Raw genomic sequence first — 22,288 nt, forward strand, 5'->3', positions numbered from 1 at the left:
CCGACCCAAGGACGAACCCTATTGAAATTGAGAAAAATCGGTTGAAATTACATATAGCTCACATATATATTTTCGTCCGATTTTATGTAAATGATGCACCGAATTCCCTATATATTGTTGCGAAATTTGGCATAGCATATTGATTTATGATTAGGATTTGGATATTTAGATATGCGTGATTTCAGTAATTGAACAAACAGTTCAATTAAGCGGGTATCGGATAATTGGTTTCTCGGTTAATTGAACAAAAAATTGTGAAAATTTTGACGATTTGATCGACATTAAATTTGAAACGTCTTCGATAAAAACATATACCTTATTTGAAACAAATTATAAAACCGCTAAACATAGACTGAGTGTATATATCTATCGGCAACACCGACTGACACTGTTTTACTTTTTATTTTATTTTTTATTTTTCATTCCAGGCATATACAATTGACAACAGTATATTCTCGGATTTCCGTATGATGACAATAGAGGACGATCTACAAATAAGTTGGAAATATGACAGGCCTGCCTATAACGATAATTTTGTACTTTGGAATTATCCTGTTCTCTCAATCATAACATTCCACAAGGAATACTTGCAATACATTAGAGGCCTAATAAGTACGCTAAGTTGTTAAGAAAATTATTTATTAAAATAAATATTATATTTTATATTTTTTTAAACGTATGTATATATTTTTTACAAAGAATGTTTAATAAAAATGAAAGAATTATAAAAAAAACTACAAATTTTTTTTGTTTTTATTTCCGGAAAAATACAGTAAGTATACATGTGCGACATATATTGATGTAATGACGTCACAATTTTTCAATTTTTTGGGCAAATTTCACAAAAATACCAGGCGCCCAGAATAAAATAGTAAGTAGGCCGCCAAAAAAAAATAAATAAAATTTTCATCTGGCAACGCCGTACTAAAAAAAGACAAAATTTGTAGCATACTTTTAGGCGCTCGATTTTTTTGCGGTTAGGGTGTTGCCAGATCATTTTTTTCCATTTTTTTTGGGTCAACTTGCCATTTATTCTGGGCGCCTGGTATTTTTGCAAAATTTGCCCCCAAAAATTGACAAAATGTTTGGGAGCCAGAATAGACATGTGACGTTACAATTAAGTACTGGGAACCCCCACTAACAGATTTTTTAAACCTCCATAAGTAAATAATACATGTTTTGTATATGTTTTCAAATCTGTTTATTTGTTTTAAAAAAAATTATCAATAATATACATGAAGAAAAAGTGAACTAGATACTAAATATTATACAGTTAGGCAGGAATGGTGAATGAAGTCAGGCTCAATGTTTGATGTGGGTATTTTCTTTCGGAAATTGCTCAAGCATACCAGGCATCCAGAACATGTATTTAAATTGAAATTCGAAGCAACATTTTCGGCCTCATATCAGCAAATTGATTTTCGCAAATTCTACATAATAGCTTTGGTAGTCCTTAAAAAAAAGGATATCTATAAATGAAGAAATATTAAAAAAAACATCGTCCTATGAAAAGAAATTTGGTATATAGAAGAGATGTTGCCTCTATTTTTATTTCGGTTAATAGATATATTGACAGGTACTAGAAATGAAAATATAGGGAACATACCAAAAGTGGAAACAGACATTATGTAAAAACGGATTATGTACACCATAATACAAATTTTAGAAATTTTTAATGGATAATTATACCCTCAGCCTTATGGCTAATGAGGGTGTATACACTTTAACACGGTAAAAATGTGCCTCATCGAAATATTGGTTTTAGACCCCATGTTTCTTTGGACCAAATCCGTTTCAGAAAATTTAGACTGCATCCAAACTTTGCCCATCTTATTATTTCTTCCAAGCTTAGTTCAAATTCGAAGATGGGGAATATCGGTCCACTCCTCCAATCAAGGGCTAGGCCTAAATGCGGCTATAGTTCATTATCGAACCTTACGTTCTAATTTTTTATCTCTCTATCCTCCGCAGCTGAAATGACTACAAAAGAGTCTTAGAACCAAACTCAAAACGCGGAACAATTCAGATAACTATTTTAATATAAAAAGGGGGTTATATGGGGACTACCCCAAAATAGGGGGCGAATACTGTTATATAGGAGCTATGCCTAAACGTGGACCGATATATCCCATCTTCGAACTTGACCTGCCTGCAGACAAAAGACACCCCTATGCAAAATTTCAGCACCCTATCTCAATTCCTTCAGAAGATAGCGTGATTACAACAGACGGACGGACGTGGCTAGATCGTCTTAGAATTTTATCCTGATCAAGAATATATATATATACTTTATAGGGTCGGAAATGAATATTTCGATGAGTTACAAACATAATGACAAAATTAATATACCCTCCATACTATGGTGGAGGGTATAAAAAAAACCAGTGAGCGGAGCAGATAGTTGGAACCTATACCCTACACAACTACCACGAACTCTAACTTTCTGAGGATGTTTATTCCGAGTCTGAGTAATATTTCCTGATATTTGCCCCGTCTTGTACATCCCCCTCTTGTACAGTCCTTCTAATTACTTGTCCAGATTACCTTCACGGTGGGTGTGTTGTGATTTTCGGATTATACTCTACTCGAAAACACACAAAAAATTATGTTTTCGGTCCATTTCATCCCAAAATTTTAATCTGATCATCACCGAAAATTGTAGGCGTTGTTCTTGACCATAACTGGAACTTCATGAAAAATTTCAAAGCCATCAGCGCGATATTTCTCCCTTTAATGTGGTAATGGATTACTAAATAATATCTGAATACGTAAGCACATGTAAATATTTGACTGTAACTCCCACATCTGAGTAGATACATCACTATATTTGGTATCAATTTAAAGGAAAACCACTCCTCTTGGATATGCTATCAACTCCTGGGGTCTACATCCTCCAGGAGTAAATATATATGCCATAGAATACAAATTTTGTCATTTTTCACACAAAAGTCAGGGTCCATTTGACCCGCAAATATACCGAAATTTCAAAACATGCATGCTTATCTGGCCCGATCCCCTTCTCCATGCAAAAATTCGCGGTGTTTGGGCCATAAGTTGCGGCCTCTGGAGCGACCAGAAAAACCGACAAAAATAATGTTTTTGGTCCATTTCATCCCCTAAATATTAACCGATCTTTTCCAAAAACAATAGGGGTCTTCATTGGCCAGAACCCATCCTACATGCAAAATTTCGTGAAGTTTGGTCCATAACTGTGGCCTGTATCGTGTTTACAAATTATAATGGACAGACGGACGGACGGACGGACGGACGGACGGACACACATGTCTAGATCGACTCAGCTAGTCGAGATATGACGATCGGTATACTTAAAGGTGGGTCTAGGACCAATATTTCGCGGCGTTACAAACATTTGGGGCTGCACAAAGCTATAATACCCTGACAACATAGTTGTGTAGGGTATAACAATAATTAGTCGGTTTGTCGACAGATTTATAACTCCATCTTATGGGTTGCGGAGGTCTTCGAATTATTTAAAGGATTTATTATTCATTGACTTAACGTGGAAGGCAATAAGTCCACTTTTTCTAGAAATTGAGATTTTGATAAAGACATGTACAATAAGTAAATATACATCAATTTAATAAAAAATCCAATTATGGTATTTTTTGTACACTATACCTAATTTCGTATAAATTGAACAAATATAGTGTCTACTTTGTTTACATCTAACAAACAAATAGTCGATATTTAAAAGATTAGGTTGGAGAAATTGAAATCCATTATTTTTATATGAACTATAGGACTTTATTTAACATGCTTTGGAATGTACTATTTGAGCCAAATATGCACCGTTTTGTTGTATGATTTGTTGCCACTTTAAAGGTCAGCTTCAACCACTTCTCCGATTTTAGCAACCTGTGCGAGGTACATATTTAACATCAAAAATTCCTGAACAGAATCTACGAAACAAATTTGCACATAATTGACTGTTATAGTATCGGAACCATAAACACCATTCACAATTTTAGCCGTTTAGCTTTAATTTTTGCCTTTGTCAAAGAAAAACTGTAAAAAGTTCACTTTCATTTTTAACAACCTGTGACTCCCAACTGAATGCACCATACAAAAAACAGCAAAATATTTTTTATTGCGAAATGTCACCATTCCAAAGAGCATAAATTGTTTGATCGATACCTTACGAGAAATCTATTAGTACAGCCATCTGCCGAAAAAAATAATGGATTTACTTTTCCCTAACCTAATATATTTAAGTTATGACATAATGCTAATTTTCACTTTTATAACATAAGTTTATATATGCATTGTCAGTATGGAATAAAACTTTACATTTCCCTGGAACCACCTGTGCAAAAATTATGAAAATCGGTTGAGTAGCCGCTGAGTTATTTGCATTTGAATTCAACGATGTTTCGAAACACACCTACTGTTGTTCAGTGCTGGGTACCTATTACCTGAAAATAGAAAATCACATAAATTTCGGTCTTTTAAAAATGAAAATAATTTGTTTTCTTCATAATAGCTACTGTGTATGTATGTAAAGTATGTGTGTAAAATGTATGCATAAACCAGTAAGGAAAGTAGTCAAGTCGGACGGGGCCGACTATATGATACCCTTCACCACTATGGGTATATTAAACGAATGCATCCTAACAGAAGGGCCATTAACATGAAATTGGATGAACTAAAATATGTGACATTTATCTAAATGTGAACCGACTTAGATCAATCGATAAACATGCCATTCGATTGTTACAATGGGACAAAATTATGTAAATCGATTCAAAGCAAATATAAAAATGCTCAAATTTGTACGTTGTGCAAAATTTCATGTCAATTTTACAAACATGAGGATTTCGGTGCACCATCGATGGTGCAAATCGGAAGATATATAGGGACTTTGGCGTACCATTTACCTAAAATCGGTCGAAACTATATATGGGAGCTATATCTAAATCTGAACCGATTTTCAAGAAAATTTACACATATCATTCTAGACTCATTCCAGAACGCTATACCAAATTTCGTGCAAATCGGAAGATATGTAGGGACTTTGGCACACCATTTACCTTAAATCGGGCGAAACTATATATGGGAGCTATATCTAAATCTGAACCGATTTTCACGAAACTTAGCACATGTTATTCTAGACTTAATTCAGTAGGCTATGCCAAAATTCGTGCAGAACGAATGGTTTTCAGGGACTTTGGTGCACCATTTACCTAAAATCGGGCGAAACTATATGGGAGCTATATCTAAATCTGAACCGATTTTCAAGAAATTTTACACACATCATTTTAGACTCAATCCAGTACGCAATTCCAAATTTCGTGCAAATCGAAGGAAATATAGGGACTTTGGTATACCATTTACCTGAAATCGGACGAAAATATATATGGGAGCTATATCTAAATCTGAATCGATTTTCACGAAACTTAGCACACATCATTCTAGACCTAATTCAGTAGGCTATAGCAAATTTCTTGCAAATCGAAAAATATATAGGGACTTTGGTACCCCATTTACCTTAAATCGGACGAAGATATATATGGTAGCTATATCTAACTCTGAACCGATTTTCACGAAACTTAGCACACATCATTCTAGACCTTATTCAGTAGGCTATACCAAATTTCGTGCAAATCGAAAGCTATATAGGGACTTTGGTACACCATTTACCTTAAATAGGGTGAAGCTATATATGGGAGCTATATCTAAATCTGAACCGATTTTCACGAAACTTAGCACACGTCATTCTAGTCTTAATTCAATACGCTATGCCAAAATTCGTGTAAATCAAATGATTTTCAGGGACTTTGGTGCACCATTTACCTAAAATCGGGCGAAACTATATATGGGAGCTATATCTAAATCTGAACCGATTTTCACGAAACTTAGCACACATCATTCTAGACCTTATTCAGTAGGCTATACCAAATTTCGTGCAAATCGAAAGCTATATAAGGACTTTGGTACACCATTTACCTTAAATAGGGTGAAGCTATATATGGGAGCTATATCTAAATCTGAACCGATTTTCACGAAACTTAGCACACGTCATTCTAGTCTTAATTCAATACGCTATGCCAAACTTCGTGTAAATCAAATGATTTTCAGGGACTTTGGTGCACCATTTACCTAAAATCGGGCGAAACTATATGTGGGAGCTATATCTAAATCTGAACCGATTGTGACGAAACATAACACACATCATTCTAGGCCTGATTCAGCACGCTGTGCCAAATTTCGTGCAAATCGAAAGATATTTAGGGACTTTGGTGCACGATTTACCTTAAATCGGACGAAAATATATATGGGAGCTATATCTAAATCTGGACCGATTTTTCCCAATTTCAATAGGGTTCGTCCGTGGGCCAAACAAATGAGCTGTGCCAAATTTCATCCAATTCGGATCATACATGCGACCTGTACTTTGTTTACAATTTAACATGGACAGACGGACAGACGGACATGCATAAATCGACTTAGAAAGTGATTCTATGCATATTCTCAAAAGGAACCATGTGTCTATCTCGATTATTTTTGCCTGTTACAAACATATGCACAAAGACATAATACCCTGTACCACAGTGTGGTGAAGGGTATAAAAACAATCAAACACATATCACTGCAATGTAGTCAACAGTCTGTATGTAGTGACTACATACAGACTGTGTATGACCTGAAAGTATGCTATATTTTTAAACAACCCAACAGTCAGTACGAAAGAAATTGTCGTTTTTAAAAATCCATTTTTGTGTGGTTTTTCATTTTCAGGTAATAGGCGCCCAGCAGCGAACAGCGAACATTTCGGAACATCGTTGAATTGAAATGCAAATAACTCAGCGACTACTAAACCGATTTTCATAACTTTTGAACCAATGGGTAGAGGAAATTCTAGAGTTTTATTCTACTTTGACAATACATAAAAAATAAATTATATGTAAAAGAAAATTAGCATTATGTGAAAGTTCAAAAGATATTGAAAATATCAACCAATTTTTTTGTTAAATGTAAACAAAACAGTATAGCCGATTTGGACAGGCTGTGCTATACCCCAAACAAATAAGATCACTCGAAAAGTCGACGTTTTGATAGATAACTGATGTTTTTTATGATGTATGAAATAGTAGTAGTGGACCGATAGGTCCCATCTTCGAACATGATTTAAGTTGGAAAGAAGTATTACGATGTGAATTTGAAACGTCTGTTTCCTGTGATTTGTTGCCTCAGAAAACTGCCATTGGCCCATGAGGGGTTATTCGACATATTCCGTTTTCAGAGCGGATCCTTAAGGAGTGTAGAAACATTTAAAAGCTCTATCTTAAATTTTGCGATCTATATCGAATTATAATATTATTTTGATCAAGATACCATCATACCTTTTAAGAACTTTGCTATATCTTATACCGTTTAGTTGGTGTCCACAAGGACAAGAAATTGATATTCGTGTGTTTTCATTGCCCTTTTCAATTGTTATCCATACCCAAATAAAACTAAAACTTATTTTTGTATGAATCGTAGATTATGAAGAGATTGTAGTTTATGAGAAATGTTAATGAATAACTAAATGGCCTTCAACCTGTATCAATATATGTATTATGTTGCTGAAATTTAAGTTCTTTGAATTAGCTTGTCCCACACCTCCAGACTACGATCTACAATACAATATTTGATGTCTTTTCGATTAAGAGTATCTCTATACATCGCTTTCTCAGTTTAAGGGGACCCCCCATTCTCGGGGTCAAAAATTTTGTTGATATAATTCGAATCTACACTAATTAAAGAATGTCCCTACAAAATTTCAAATGAAAATCTCAAGAAGTCTCGATTTGCACGAATTTTTGCATAGCGTACTGAATTAAGTCTATAATGATGTGTGCCAAGTTTCGTGAAAATCGGTTCAGATTTAGATATAGCTCCCATATATAGTTTCGCCCGATTTTTGGTAAATGGTGCACCGAAGTCCCTAAAAATCTTTGGATTTGCACGAATTTTGGTATAGCGCACGGAATTAAGTCTAGAATGGAGTGTGCCAAGTTTCGTGAAAATCGGTTCAGATTTAGATATAGCTCCCATATATAGTTTCGCCCGATTTTTGGTAAATGGTGCACCAAAGTCCCTATATATCCTTCCATTGCACGAAATTCAGTACGCTATGCAAATGTGGATTTATAAGTAAATGAAGAACTCAAAATGTGGCTGAACATGTGACAAGTTTCGATGAAATCGGTTTAGATTTCGATATTTTGCTTTAAATTTATTTACATAATTTTGTCCCATTGTAAGAAGCAACTCTATATCTGATCAAAATTTAATATAGGTTGCAGAATGACATGTTTAATTTCATGTTAATGGTCCTTCAAAAATGCGACGTCTGTTAGGATCCCATCTGTTGAATATACCCAAAGTGGTGAAGGGTATATATAGTCGGCCCCGTCCGACTTTACTACTTTTCTTACTGGTTACATGTTTCTCTGTGAGTGTGTAGAAATCGTATGAACTAGGATAAAGCCAATCGGTGAAGATCTTCCTTATTTTTTGACTTTGGTTTTGGTAAAAAATCGGCGATTTTCCAAAAATATTTTTTCAAAGGTCCACCATTTTGTTAAATTATGAGCGAATTCAATAATCCTAGTTCATACGATAGCCAGACATGTACTCTTTCTAACACCGTTGGAATTTTCGGATTCCGATGATGTAGTGAGGAGTTATCATGCCCGCCATCGAAAATAATGACTTTTCTTTAATTACAAAAAAAAAAAAAAAAAAAAAAAACAACAAAAAAACAATAACAAAATTTTTTTTTGTAAATTATTTTTCTTCTCTTTTAAATCTTCAAATATATATGTGCAAAGTTACAAACCTAAACAAGCATTGGTATTGATTTACCAGCCCATTGAAAATCTTGAAAAATTAAAATCGGGAATGGGGGAGTTCCCTTAATTTAAATTATGATTATTTTTCACATAATACCTATAGAAGTCCCGACGAGAGGCTAAGGGAAGTAAAAAATCTATACATTAGTCACCCATGAATTTTCATAGCAATTTTCCCAGGAAATTATAACCAACATTTCTTCATAATAACTTACATTTATTGTTTAAATTTTATTTTCGAAAATTCAAAACAGATTTTCTAATAGAATAACAAACTCAAAAGTAGGGTATACCAATTACCATGGTAAAAAAAATCGAAGTAGGAAATATAAAAACAGAAATAGATTTGGGATATGTCTATAGATATGTACAATACATATTTATAACGTTTATTTGTGTGTTTTTCTTTTTTTAATTTCATTTAATTTATTTTATATTTTCTTATTGATAATATTTATAACATTACACTTTTCACAACTTAGCAGAGATATGTCATTACAACAAACATAGATATGCTTAAATGCTATAATTACTTAGAGGGTATACTATATATTTATTCTAAATGTAAATACATACATATGTTATATATATATATGTAATTTTGTTTATGGATATTATTACAACTAGTTTGGGGTTTTTTATTTATAGCTTTTTTGGTAACTAGAATCTATTATTAATAGTATTTGTTTTTTTCCTTTTTGTACAAAATTTGATTTAACAACAAAAGAGGTTTATTTGTGTTTCCAACAAAACAAGAAATATAATCAATATTTTTACTATGTATATATTTATAATATATTTATGTATATGCATTTTTAAATAATATAATGGATAATGGTTTACTTGCCTATATACCTATATAATATATAATTTATTGTACAAAAACTGGGAGGAAACAAAATAGTTATAATAATAAACATCAATTTTTCTATACATTCATTTGCTTTTCGGTTTTTTCTTTGTTTTGGTTTAATTTAATCCTATTTCTAGTGGAGTACAATTTCAAATATTGTTTTTTGTTTCATTGTTGCTTTTCTTTCAAATAATGTACGCTTATGGAACGTCGATTTAACCATTTGGGGGTGTATAATCAAATGGGAAAATTTGGTTGCAAAGAAAAAATTTAATTTGAAAGTTATGAAGGATCCTCTATATAGCACTGGCAATAATTCTCTCCTTTGAGCTTTTTTTCTGTTATATAAGACCCCTAGATTCTTCTCTGAAAATAAATTTTTCTATACTTCTAGACTTCTAAAATATTCTCTATATATTGAGGTATCAATGATCTTCGATCTGAAACGTCCACAAACTATAGGCGAAAATTCGGATTTATATAAAATCTCTAAAATGTTCTCTATGTGAAAACGAGCATCGAGAATATAATTTGTAGGAGAGATTAGAAGGTATTTAACTTTCGAAATTTGTTTAAAAATAAGTAAAACAAAGATACTACGAGGGGAGTTTTGGAACCTTTTTTTAAATTTCAAAGATGGTTAAATAACAAGTAAGAAAGTGTCTGTCAGTTCAGATGCTGTCGACAGATATGTACCCCCAACCTATAGTTTGCAATTTATACGGAATTACATTTGTAAATCAACTTCAAATTGTCTGAAACTGTTTTGTTCCAAAGAAACTTGCGGTCTAAAAACAATAGTTCGTGAGGCAGATTTTTGTCGTAAAAAGTTGTATATACCCTCATTAATCATAAGACGAAGGATATAAAAAATGGCCGAAATTCAATGCGCCATGCAAACTATCGTGTAAATCGAACCGAGATAGTGTGTACTTTGTTTGCATTTTACCAAAAAGGTAGTCAATATTATGAACATCTTTGAACTTTCACAAAATGCTTATTTTTTCTTATATAACATTAGTTTATTTTATATCTTGTCAATGTGGAATAAATCAATAGAAATTCGCCTATCCATTGGTTCAAAATTTATGAAAATCGATTAAGTGGTCGCCGAGTTATTTACATTTGAATTCAACGATGTTCCGAAATATACCTACTGTTCGATGCTGGGCACCTATTACCTGAAAATGAAAAACCACACAAAAATGGATTTTTAAAAGTCGGTAATTTTCTTTCATAATGGCTGCTGGTTTGCCTATATTTAAATTAAAAAGGTTATATTTTTATTCATACATTTAATGTAACACACAACTTTGCATACATACACAGTAGCTATTATGAAAAAAAAATTATTTCCATTTTTATAAGATCGAAATTTAAGTTGTTTTTAATTCTCAGGTAATAGGCACCCAGCACCGAACAGTAGGGGTATATCGGAACGTGGTTGAATTCAAATGCAAATAACTCAGCGATTACTTAACCGATTTTCATAATTTTTTCACAAATGGTTCGAGGGAACTTTAAAGTTTAATACCACATTGACAACACATATATAATCTTATGTTATATAAGAGAAAATTATCATTATGTATAAGTTAAAAGATATTGTAAATATCGACAACATTTGTTTTTATTAAATTTAAAGGATGTTGTAGCCTTTTCCTGATCGGCCATGTTGTATACCCCTTTTTACTGCAAAAATGTGCCCCATCGAAATATTGGCTTTAGATCCCATGTTTATTTCAGACAATTTGGTATCGATTTACAGATGTTCGTCCGTTTATGTGTCAGTTTAAATAGTGCGCACGAGAACTCTCCAAGGGTAAGCGGTTTTATTCAATAAATTTTGAAGCTTTTATCGAGTTCGAAGATGGGACATATCGATCCAATCCTTCTGGTATCTCCCACACCAAATGTTTAACATTTTGCGGAGAACTGATTTTGTAATATCATGCGAACGGACTATCCAATCGTTCCACCTCTTTCTAGTACATCCTTCACAAAGCTTACAACTTTTGAAAATTTGTTAATTTAATATAAAGCGAAATATGTATATGTCCAAATTTCATTCAAACTGTACATATAAATATTATCTTCTTCTGACTCACAAAAAGGACAACATTTTACAAACCTGTAAATTTATTTTGAAGCGAATTGAATAAGCGGTTTAATTCACTGTCTGTACATCGTAATATTTACCAAACTACTTTAAATCCGAAAATCGGGTCTATAGGCTATCCTCTTCTGTTACCTCTCCACAGATGGTCAAATCTTTGATGAAAAACACATATCACATATAAAGTGAAATAAAACCTGTGACTGAGGGTATATATCTGTCGGCAACACTGACTGATACTTTGTAATTGTTCCATGAGTACATAGGGTTTTCAAGGGACAACATACCTCATGACAGCATTATATCAATGAAGACATGGATCTTCATTGATATAATGCTGTCATTTCCCATAGCTCTTCGTATTTTGCCCACCTTATATAGTTATCTTTAGGATATTTGCAGAATATTTTTAGTTTATAGGCCTATATGTTGATATAGCCTCCATAAAATACTTCTCCGTTTGTATGTATTTTAATGGTCGTAGAAAGGGTCCATAAAGGACCTGCAACTATTTTAGATATTTTGTATAGTTCTAACCGCGTTTTTAAACCTATGACAAAAATTGCTCAATGTAGAATACATTTTTGCCGCAGTCTCTTCACCATTTATGTATTTTAATGGTCCTATGAACATTATCTTGATTCAGTAGCGTTAATTTTCACAGAGAATTGTCCACGTTGGTTCATGTTTTGACATAGAGCCCATATAAAGCTCAGGCTACATTTTTATATATTTTCTACAGTTCTTACTGTAGATTCCTACTTTTTTGTCTATAAATAGGCCATTTGGGCTTTTGGAAGTTTAAAAGCCTATTAACAGAAACATTTCCACGTTAATAACCCCAAGCTGCTGCTTGAGAAAATACCTACAAGTTTGTATCAAAATCAGATGAATGTGATAGTTTTTGGCCATTTTATAAAACGCACACATAATTGTTAATAGGTTAAAAAAAGCAAAAAAAAAAAAATCATAGAAAATAGAAATATCGTAATTTTTTTGAATAACTTGTGTTATGTCTAATATTGTTGAAAACTGGTAATGAAATTGTGCATAAAGAGCAATATTTGGGATAAAAAATACCAAGCTTTTTAGGTTTGTAATACATTTTAGAGACATTTTTCAGCTTCGAGGGCTGCTATATATATTTTTGGTCTATTAAAGAAAATACGACTATTTATTATGGTTCTGTTGCTTTTCAAAGTGTATTCCAGCATACAACTTTTTATGCGCTCTAAAAACTGTGGACAAGTTTTTTTTATTCAGATTGAGATATTTGTAAATTAAGGTTTTTTTGGAATGCTTTAACATGGTCGTTGAAAATTTATGATCACTAAAACAAAAATAAGTCATTGGGTTGGGTTCATTGTTGGCCATCTTCTTATATCTTTCATAGTCGCCGTATATCATAAGCCGTTGTCAAAGAATACCTGCAGCTCTTCCACAGGAATCAGAATACTTGTAATTCTTCCGCAGGAAGAAGACTCCTCCAGTTTTTTCAAAGGAAGAATAATACCTACAGCTCATCCATAGGAAGAGGAATACCTGCAGCGCTTCTGCAAGAGGAAGAATACCTGCAACTCTTCCACACGAGCTCTCTTATATGACGAAAATACGTCCAGCTTTCCCATAGGAAGAAGAATACCCCCAGCTCTTTCAAAGGAAGCAGAATATCTGCAGCTCTTTCAAAGGAAGAATAATGCATGCAACTCTTCCACAGAAAGAAGAATACGTACAGTTCTCCTCGATGTAGAAGAAGTCATCCCGTTCTCCTATAGGAAGAAAAATACATGGAGCGCTTCCACAGGAAGAAGAATACCTACAGTTTCCTCTAGGAATAGGAAGACCTCCAGCCCTTCTATAGGAACAAGAATGCCTCCAGCTCTCCTATAGAAAGAATAATTCCTCCAGCTCTCCTAAAGGAAGGAAAATACCTCCAGCTTTCCTATAAGAAGAAAATTAAATGCAGCTATCCTATGGGAAAAAGAATACCTCCAGGACTTCCGTAAAAAGAATACCTGCAGCTCTTCCACAGGAAAAGGAATACCTACAGCTCTTCCACTGGAAGTGGAATACCTACAGCTCTCCTATATGAAGAAAAATACCTCCAACTCTACTATACGAAGAAAATTACATGCAGCTCTCCTATAGGAAGGATATTTTGTGGAATGCATATTACTACCTAGGCAATTCGTACAAATGCCTTGCTGTCGAAGAAAAATATAGTCTTGGCACCCTGTTTTTTTTTCTTTAACTAGAAATGAACATGAATGGAAGATACATTTTTAAAGATTCTGAAGTTATTTTATGGTAAACGAAATAGTAAGTTGGAAAACTCTGAACATGATTTTGATTCGAACATGACTTTCCAGTAATTTATAGAATATTACACTCTATACAACTAAAATTTATATTTGATTATACACCCTGCTTGGCAGCGAAAAAAATTTATTTTACTTTCAAGCTAACTTCTCATCATCATATCATTATCCTTCAGTTCTTAACACTAAATGTTTTTTTGTTATGTTATTTTTAAAAAACTACAATTATTTAATATAGGAATATTTGGTTTCCCTTACATAAAATTCATTGATCTAACATTTGTTTTCCTTCCTTATACAATTTTGTTTTTTTCTTTTTTATAATTTTTTCTCATTTTTCACATCTTTCTTTTTTTTGCTTTCATTTATTTAATTATAGTTAGTTTATATTTACGAAATTATTATATTATTTATTTAATTTAGTTTACTGCAGTCTTGTTTCTTAAAACATATTTACACACATATATGTATATCTAGTTCATCTGTATCTATATATGTATATTTTCATTGTTCGTCGTCATTTGTGTTTCGTCAAGTTTTTGTATTTGGGGAGTTTTTTCATTCAAATGAAATTGGAAATTTTAAAATTTGTCTCTATACTAGAGTAGGAGGCGGAGCTTTTGTCTAAATTTATGTATTTGTTGTTTTTCTATTTTTCGTTTTATAGCTTACAAATTTAAACACAACTTTCGGGGCCCGGTAGGGTATCCGTTATAATATGATTACGGTTAGTGTTGGTTTTTTGTGTTATGGCCAAATTGCTGGAAGATGAAGGTGTTATAGTCGAGTTTGGCGTAGTTGATGATGCAGTTGCAACCGATGCAACTGCTGCGGCAGTGACTGGTTGATTTGTGCTACCAACTCCACCACCACCACCGCCGCCCATAATGGAGCCTAAGCCCAAGCCTTTGGGCAGGGTCATATGGCCCATAATTGAATTGGAAGAACCACTGCCACTGTTGGTACCAATACCAACGCCGCCACCACCAGCAGCACCGGCAATGGTGTTACTCAACATCCCCGTGGCAGCTTTACTCAGATTGTAATCAATTAGACTACTGGCCGTAAGATAATCAGCTATTGATAGCTTCTCCGTACCCATGCCTTGATGTGTGGCGCTCGATGCCAATTGCTGCTGCTGTTGTTGTTGCATGGCCATCGTTGTTGGATGCGGCAATGTGTGATGGTGATGATGATTACTGTTGTTGCTGCTGTAGTGACCATTGCTGAGGTTGCTCTGCATAAGTGATGTGGTTGCATTGTTGGTTAGCGAGTGGTTGCCAGCACTACCGCCGGAACTTAATGTGGTATTACTTCCCCCATAATTCATGGCCAATGGCAGTGGGTCATAACGTGAGATATCATGACGATTGAGAGCATCGTATAGTAGTGGTGGGGTTTGATATGGCTTCCTGTTGCTATCCGAGCCCAATTTCAGTGTGCTCGATTGTGAAGGAGGGCTATTGAGTTGCTGTTGTAATGGATCGGTGGCTGAAGCATCATTGTAATTCATTGTTGGCGAATCCTGAAGAGGGGGAGAGAGGAGAGAAAGAAATACATAACGGTTATTTACTTTTGTGTTGAAAACAAAATTTTATTTAATATTTCGCATTCTAAATATTTGTTTTAATATTCAAATCCCCTGGTTTTGTTTGGCAGCAAAGTAATGCTGTTGCCTAGCACGTTTGTTAGTCAAGCTTTTAATCTTCCCAAAAAACCCCTTAGTTAAAAAATTGCATATTTTGCCTCCCTATTCTATTTTTTTTTTAATTTAAACTTACATAGTTTCCTGTTGTTGTGCTATTGCCCACACCACCATTGCCCGTGTAATTGCCAGCCTTAGAGCCTACACCGCCATTGCTGGTATTCGTATCTATAAAAATGCCACCGCTTGGTCGATTTCCCATTGGTGATGAAGTCACGCTGCCTGTTGTATTTTTTTGTGCACTCAATATATCCGGTTGCTTTTCAATGCCTTGTTTTAGGGTATAGGCAACAACTAGCCGCTGATGGCCCGGACCAGTCTCCAGTGGTGCTGTCACAGTAACATCCATTCCTGTAGAAAAAAATTAAACAAAAAATAAAACATTTTAGAAAATTGTTTGGAGAAAAAACAAGAATAAAACGCGCACAAAATTGTTAACAGTTAAAAAATGTAAATAAAATCATAGAGAAATATTGGAATTTTTTCGGTGTTGTGTTTTATCTGGTACAAACAAAATTGTTGTTGAAAACTGGTAACGAAATTTTGTATACAGATCAATGGGTAACAGGTAGGTCCAACATTTGGTGTATGAAGTACCAATATTTGAACGTGTTTAAAAAATAATACAAATATTTTTTTGCTCCTGGTCTAATAATAAAAATTCAACTCTTTATTATTGTTTTGTTGCTCTAGCATAGAACTTTTTATGCGATACTTGCAAAACATGGTGTTTTGAATGCTTCAACAGGCATTGGATGTCTAGTTAGGGCTGTACTACGGTTAAAATATAGATTTTATGTTTTGTCCGACTAAAAGGCCCTGATTTGATCCGATGTTTGAGAAATGACATTGCATTATTATTCCTCTTCGTTTTTGTGTCCTCCATCATAAGATGGAGCGTAAATTGTATTTACCATTTGGTGTGCAATACTTCGAAATATTCAGCGGAAACTCCAGAAAATATACGAAGTTTTAATTAGAATAAAGTTATATGTCGACTTAACTACGTCCATCCGTCTGACTTTTAAAATAAGAACAATATCCAAATATTTAAAACAAAGATTATACATTTTTAACACACATTACTACAACTCCTCGAGTGTTTGGTCCACGATTTGGTATATCTTCCTTAAAACGGTACAGACCCATTTTCGAACTTTGGAAATGAAAAACTGGCTGCAGTTTTTCATTTCGGGTTTTTTTGTGGGTGAAAAACATTTTGATAGTACAATTTCGATATTTTTTCTGTTACTTCCCTTTGTAACATTGGCATTGCCGTCATAGCTTTCTTATAATTTTATTGTTATATTCCAGCTAAGTTGATAATTGAACTGCCATAGCCTGTCCTGCCATCTATTGTTGCATAGAAACAACGCATGCTTTAATATATTGGTCCACGATTTGGTATATCTTCCATAAAACGGTACAGACCAATTTTCGACCTTTGGAAATGAAAAACTGGCTGCAGTTTTTTATTTCGGGTTTTTTGTGGGTGAAAAACATTTTGACAGCACAATTTCGATATTTTTTCTGTAACTTCGTTATAATTTCATTGTTATATTCCAACTAAGTTGATAATTGGACTGCCATAGCCTGTCCTGCCATCTATTGTTGCATAGAAACAACGCATGCTTCAATTTTTGTATTGGTTCGGCTCCCTGCTTATTTAGTGTTGCAATTTCCTTTGGATGACTATCTTCTGTCATTCCATGTTTGTGCTATTCTCATGATGCGGAAGTTGGTCATTAGAATCACAGAATCTTTGGATGCATTTTATATAGAGAATGTTTGGTGATTATTTTTACAAATATTCGAATTACTTTGAGAAAAATTTTCCTTCTGCTTGACAAACTATCCACTGAACTAACCTCACCCACTTGGTGCTGGGGCTGACATCTACCGTTCCATAGAAACAACGCTTTTTTAAATGTTTGTAGTGTTTGGGGTTTTTGTGTATTAACTTTGAAATAACTTTTCCTCCGCTGGGAGTTTCCCCCACTTTATATTTCAGCTATGTAGATGATTGGTCTGCAGTTTCTGTCCAGGTGATGGGTGCCCATCAATGATTGACGAGATACAACACATCCTAAAATTGTGTGTAGTGGTTCGGGTCTTTTCTCATTTAGTGTTGCCATTCTCTTCTGGGTGGCTCTCTCTCCTATTATTTTTATTTTTTGTTCTTCTCATATGGCAATTAGAATATCAGTGGGCTTTGGATGCATTTCATTTGCAGAGGGACGTAAGCTTATTTTCCTGTTCTTCCTCCGCTAGCAAGACCCATCGGTTTGTAGTTTGACTACGCTACCCCCTATTTTATATTTTAAGCTTTGTATATGATTAGTCTGTAGTTTCCTGTCGAGGTGATGGGTTGCCCCTCTATTATTGTCTAGAAATAACACATCCCTAAATTTTGTGCATTGGTTCGGTCCCTTACTCATTTAGTGTTGCCATTCTCCTCTGGGTGGCGCTATATTTTGGTGCAGAATTTGGTTATTATAATGTCAAGGGGTTCCTGATGCATTTTATCTGGTGGAGATGTAAGCCTGTTTCTATAAATAGTCCAAAACCACTTAGTAATAATTTGTTTCCTCACTGGTACTCGAAACAGAGATCCATCGGTTTGTATTATAACACACTATCCATTGAAAAACGCCACCCCCACATTTATATTCCAGCTAAGTCGATGATTGGTCTGCTATAGCCAGTCTTATAATATGGAGATGCCATCTGTCGTTGCGTGGAAACAACCTATCCTTGAATTTTGTGTAGTAGTTCTGGTCTATGCTTTTTCTTCTTCCTACACTAGGATTTGGACCCGATTAAGTACGCCAGCCCCCACTTTTATATTTCAGCAAAATAATTGGTCTGCTGTTGCCTGCCCTAGGTGTTTGGTCTGTCATCTACAGTTGCGTAGAAATAACAACTTCTTGAATTTGTGCAGCGGTTCGAGTCCTTGCTAATTTAGTGCTGCAATTTGAAATGTCCCGATAAAATGAAGTATTCTGAATATCCATCTCCACTTAAAATAACATTTCTTTCACTGTAGCCTAGGTGTTCGGGGGCTGCCCTCTACTGTTGCCTAGAAATAACGACTCTATGAATTTTGTACAGTGGTTCGGGTTCCTGCTTATTTAGTGCCGCCATTTGAAAAGTACAAATCAAATCAATCAAGTATTTTGTATATCAATCTCATGGTGGAGAATATAAAAAGTTCAGCAACACATAGAATTGCCTCCTAAGTTGCTCTAGCGGAATAGTCGACACTTGGCCAGTTTATCAGCGTGAGTGGCATTTATTGTTATTTTTAAAAATATTTGAAAATCACTTTGAAAGAACTTTTCTTCCTCCAACCCCCCATTTTAATGTTTCACCTAAATTGTTGATTGGTCTGTTGTAGTCTGTCCCGGTTAATGGTACTGCCATCTAACGTTGCCTAGAAAAAACGTCTCAATGGTTAGGGCCCTTGCTTATTTAGTGTGGACATTTGAAAAGTCTCGATTAATTTATATATTTTGGATATCCATCTCATGGTGGAGAGTATGACTAGTTTTGCCGAATAAAACTGACTACGAAGCGATTCTTCTTCAATAAAAGGAGAAGATGGCGCCAGGGATCACTTGGCACCATTTTTATTGCCATTCCGAACATCGTGATTTTATCCACATTTTGTAATCGAATTAGTTATCATTTGACAATCCAAAATTTCAATAAACGGGACATTTTTCACATATTCGAAATAAGTAAAAGTTTAAAGATTTAGAAGAGTTTTGACAAAGAACTCATAAAAAATGTCAGGTACCAATATTAGTATTTGTAAGATCCAGTCAAAGTGGTTGTGATTTTACATTTCGAATTCCTAGAAATTACAGCTGTTATTGCCAAAAATTTTAAATACAGGTCCAGATTATTATAAATGTTATATAGGACCTTATTTAAAAATTTACTGCGCCTATAACCACCTCTATTTAATGAAAAAATAATAAAAAGTTGTTTATATGCGTCCGAACTAAGCATAGAATTTATAGGACTCAATTTGATAATTTACTGGTTCTACGAATTTGTCTAACTAATGGAACGAAAAGGTTTTTATACATGTACGTATGTTCCACCACCTCAAAATTTTGGACATGATTATAGTTCCGTAAATTAACTGATTAACTTCCCTAATTGGTTTAAGATTCGACTACTTATTTTAATTTTTTATTAATTTCCGAACGGTTTCCTTATTCTACTTCCATCTTTCAAAAAAAAAATCTACATTCCTCTGATTTACCAACTCCGACTAACAAAGTTTGAACAATTTCGTCAGTATAACTAAAAGCTTCTAACAAGACCATGACCAGATATATGGTCATACTTTAAACGGCGGCTTATGGTAAATATATACCGAAAAATACAAACTGACTTCGCCACTTTACCAACATCAAACGTATCAAGACCATGGGAATAACAAAAAAAAAAAACTTTCCCGAAAAAATATTATACACCCATCCATACATACCTAAATGTTTATCCTTGTCATCGCACATGTTACGGCCACCCTGACAGCGTCGCTTGCGAACGGCTACGACAACAACAAATAATACAGCAATACCCACAGTGAAAAGTGTGCCGGTTAAGAGAGCTGCTATCGGTAGAATTGACAAACCCATGCGTCCATCTGTAAGTAAAGCGAAAAAAATACCCCAACACCAACCACATTGTTATGGGTGGTTCGGGTGAATGGCAAATTAAATACAATTCAAAAACCATAATATTTTCTATGCTAAACACATACTTAGAACACTTTTATTAATAATATTTACTTAAATCCAGTAGACCAAAAAATAACAAACAAAAAACGAGCGAACGTAGGAAGCGAACCAAAAAAAAAAAAAAAAAAAAAATAGAATAAAAGAAAAAATTAAATAAAATCAAAATGAACGTACTCAGTTATGAAAGAGAAAGGACATTCAAAAACAGATTTCATTTTCAAAATTCCATCAGTGTGCAATTGTGTGCTTGGCGTGTGTCCGACCGACCGACCGACCGACCGACGGACTTTTTGGGGGACTTTGTGTATTGCTGTGTGTGTGCGTGTTAAGTCTTTAGGAGTGGTATTTGTTGTTATTAAATGGGATTATTTTTTGTTGCTGTATTTCTGTGTGACACAGACATGGTTTTTGGTGGGTTTGTAGTACTACTGGCTATTCGCAAGGATTGGCTTTTGCCAGATTTTCTGGTATCAACAGTTTCCATTCTTGTTTTTTTTTCGATGGTTTGACTTTTTCAAGAGGTTTCCGTCTCAGCAAAATTATCCCTTAATAATTTGTTAGTAGTTCTGTATGTGTGTTGAATATCATCTAACATATAAAACTGGCCCTGATACTTAAGTAAATGTCAGGGTAAACACGCTCGTGAAGAAGGGCTTTGATGAAGGGGAACGGAACTTTAACTATTAAGATTTAATGTGGCATATGTTATTTTTACATTTTTGTAGCCATTGTTGTTGCTGTTGTAGCTGCTGTTGTTTGATGTCATTATATTGTGGTTTTGTTTCTGATGATGACGACGACGGGTACTTTGGCGGGTTAGGCTGTTCTGCTTATGTTTGATAAAGTAGTCTGTATACGTAAGTGTGTGTATGTGTCTCAAATGACATTTGTTATAATGATATTTACTCTTTCCATATCCGGCGATATTAAAACTAATTTTGTGTTCTGCCACATTGATGTTGATGAATTATATGTTTTTAATCCTTAACTATTTGTTATGTGTAAACACGTATGTAAGTCAGGCAACCAACCGACATTTATTTTCAGAGAACAGTGATTAAAAATAAAAATAAACTGTTTTAAAACAGAAATGGTTGTGATGGAATGGAAAATATTAAATCAAATCCCGACATTGGGCTACATCATTATAGACAAAATATTCGACACATTAATGATTTAGTTTTGAGGCTGTTAAATACAATAAGTAAAAAGTGGTTAAGATGAGAACCTTGCCGAACTTTTTATACCCTTACTATGAAGTAAACATTGAAAATACAAAAAATCGATATACCTGAAATTGATAAATCAAAAAAACTTCAGACACATTGGTTGAATGCCGAAAATGTCCCGCGGGATTCGTATAGAAGCAATGTAACGTGGATTTTCATTGAAATTTTTCTTAGTAGAAGTTGTTTACCCATCAAGGTAAATACCACAATTTGTAGTAGGAAGATTTGTCTCCCAAATGGGGACTACAACTGGAACAGATATTGAAAATTTTGGTACGATTGATTTCAGTGAGAACAAACACAATTGGAACCAGTAAGGAAAGTTGTAAAGTCGGACTGGGCCGACTATATGATACCCTTCACCACTTTGGGTATATTCTACATATGTATCCGAAAAGACGTCGCCTTTTTGAAGGAATTTTGACATGAAATTGAACGAAATTAAATATGTGATT

The 22,288-nt window shown here is 34.2% G+C and overlaps 1 protein-coding gene across 1 annotated transcript in view; it reads right to left on the reverse strand.

Moving 5' to 3' along the window:
- Positions 1-14,821: 14,821 nt before the first annotated feature.
- The window catches only part of LOC133323084 (transcription factor mef2A-like), a gene marked incomplete at its 5' end in the record, with an annotated part of 40,111 nt that continues 32,644 nt past the window's right edge, over positions 14,822-22,288 (reverse strand). Inside the window, 3 exons of the mRNA XM_061532041.1 lie at positions 14,822-15,670; positions 15,927-16,201; positions 20,352-20,510. Of these exons, the coding sequence (XP_061388025.1) occupies positions 14,822-15,670; positions 15,927-16,201; positions 20,352-20,510 (1,283 nt within the window). The remainder of the gene's footprint in view (positions 15,671-15,926; positions 16,202-20,351; positions 20,511-22,288) is intronic.

Source organism: Musca vetustissima, unplaced genomic scaffold (assembly GCF_032173495.1).
Source record: "Musca vetustissima isolate MV318-11 ecotype Yass unplaced genomic scaffold, APGP_CSIRO_Mvet_v1 utg15055, whole genome shotgun sequence".
NCBI lineage: Eukaryota > Metazoa > Arthropoda > Insecta > Diptera > Muscidae > Musca > Musca vetustissima.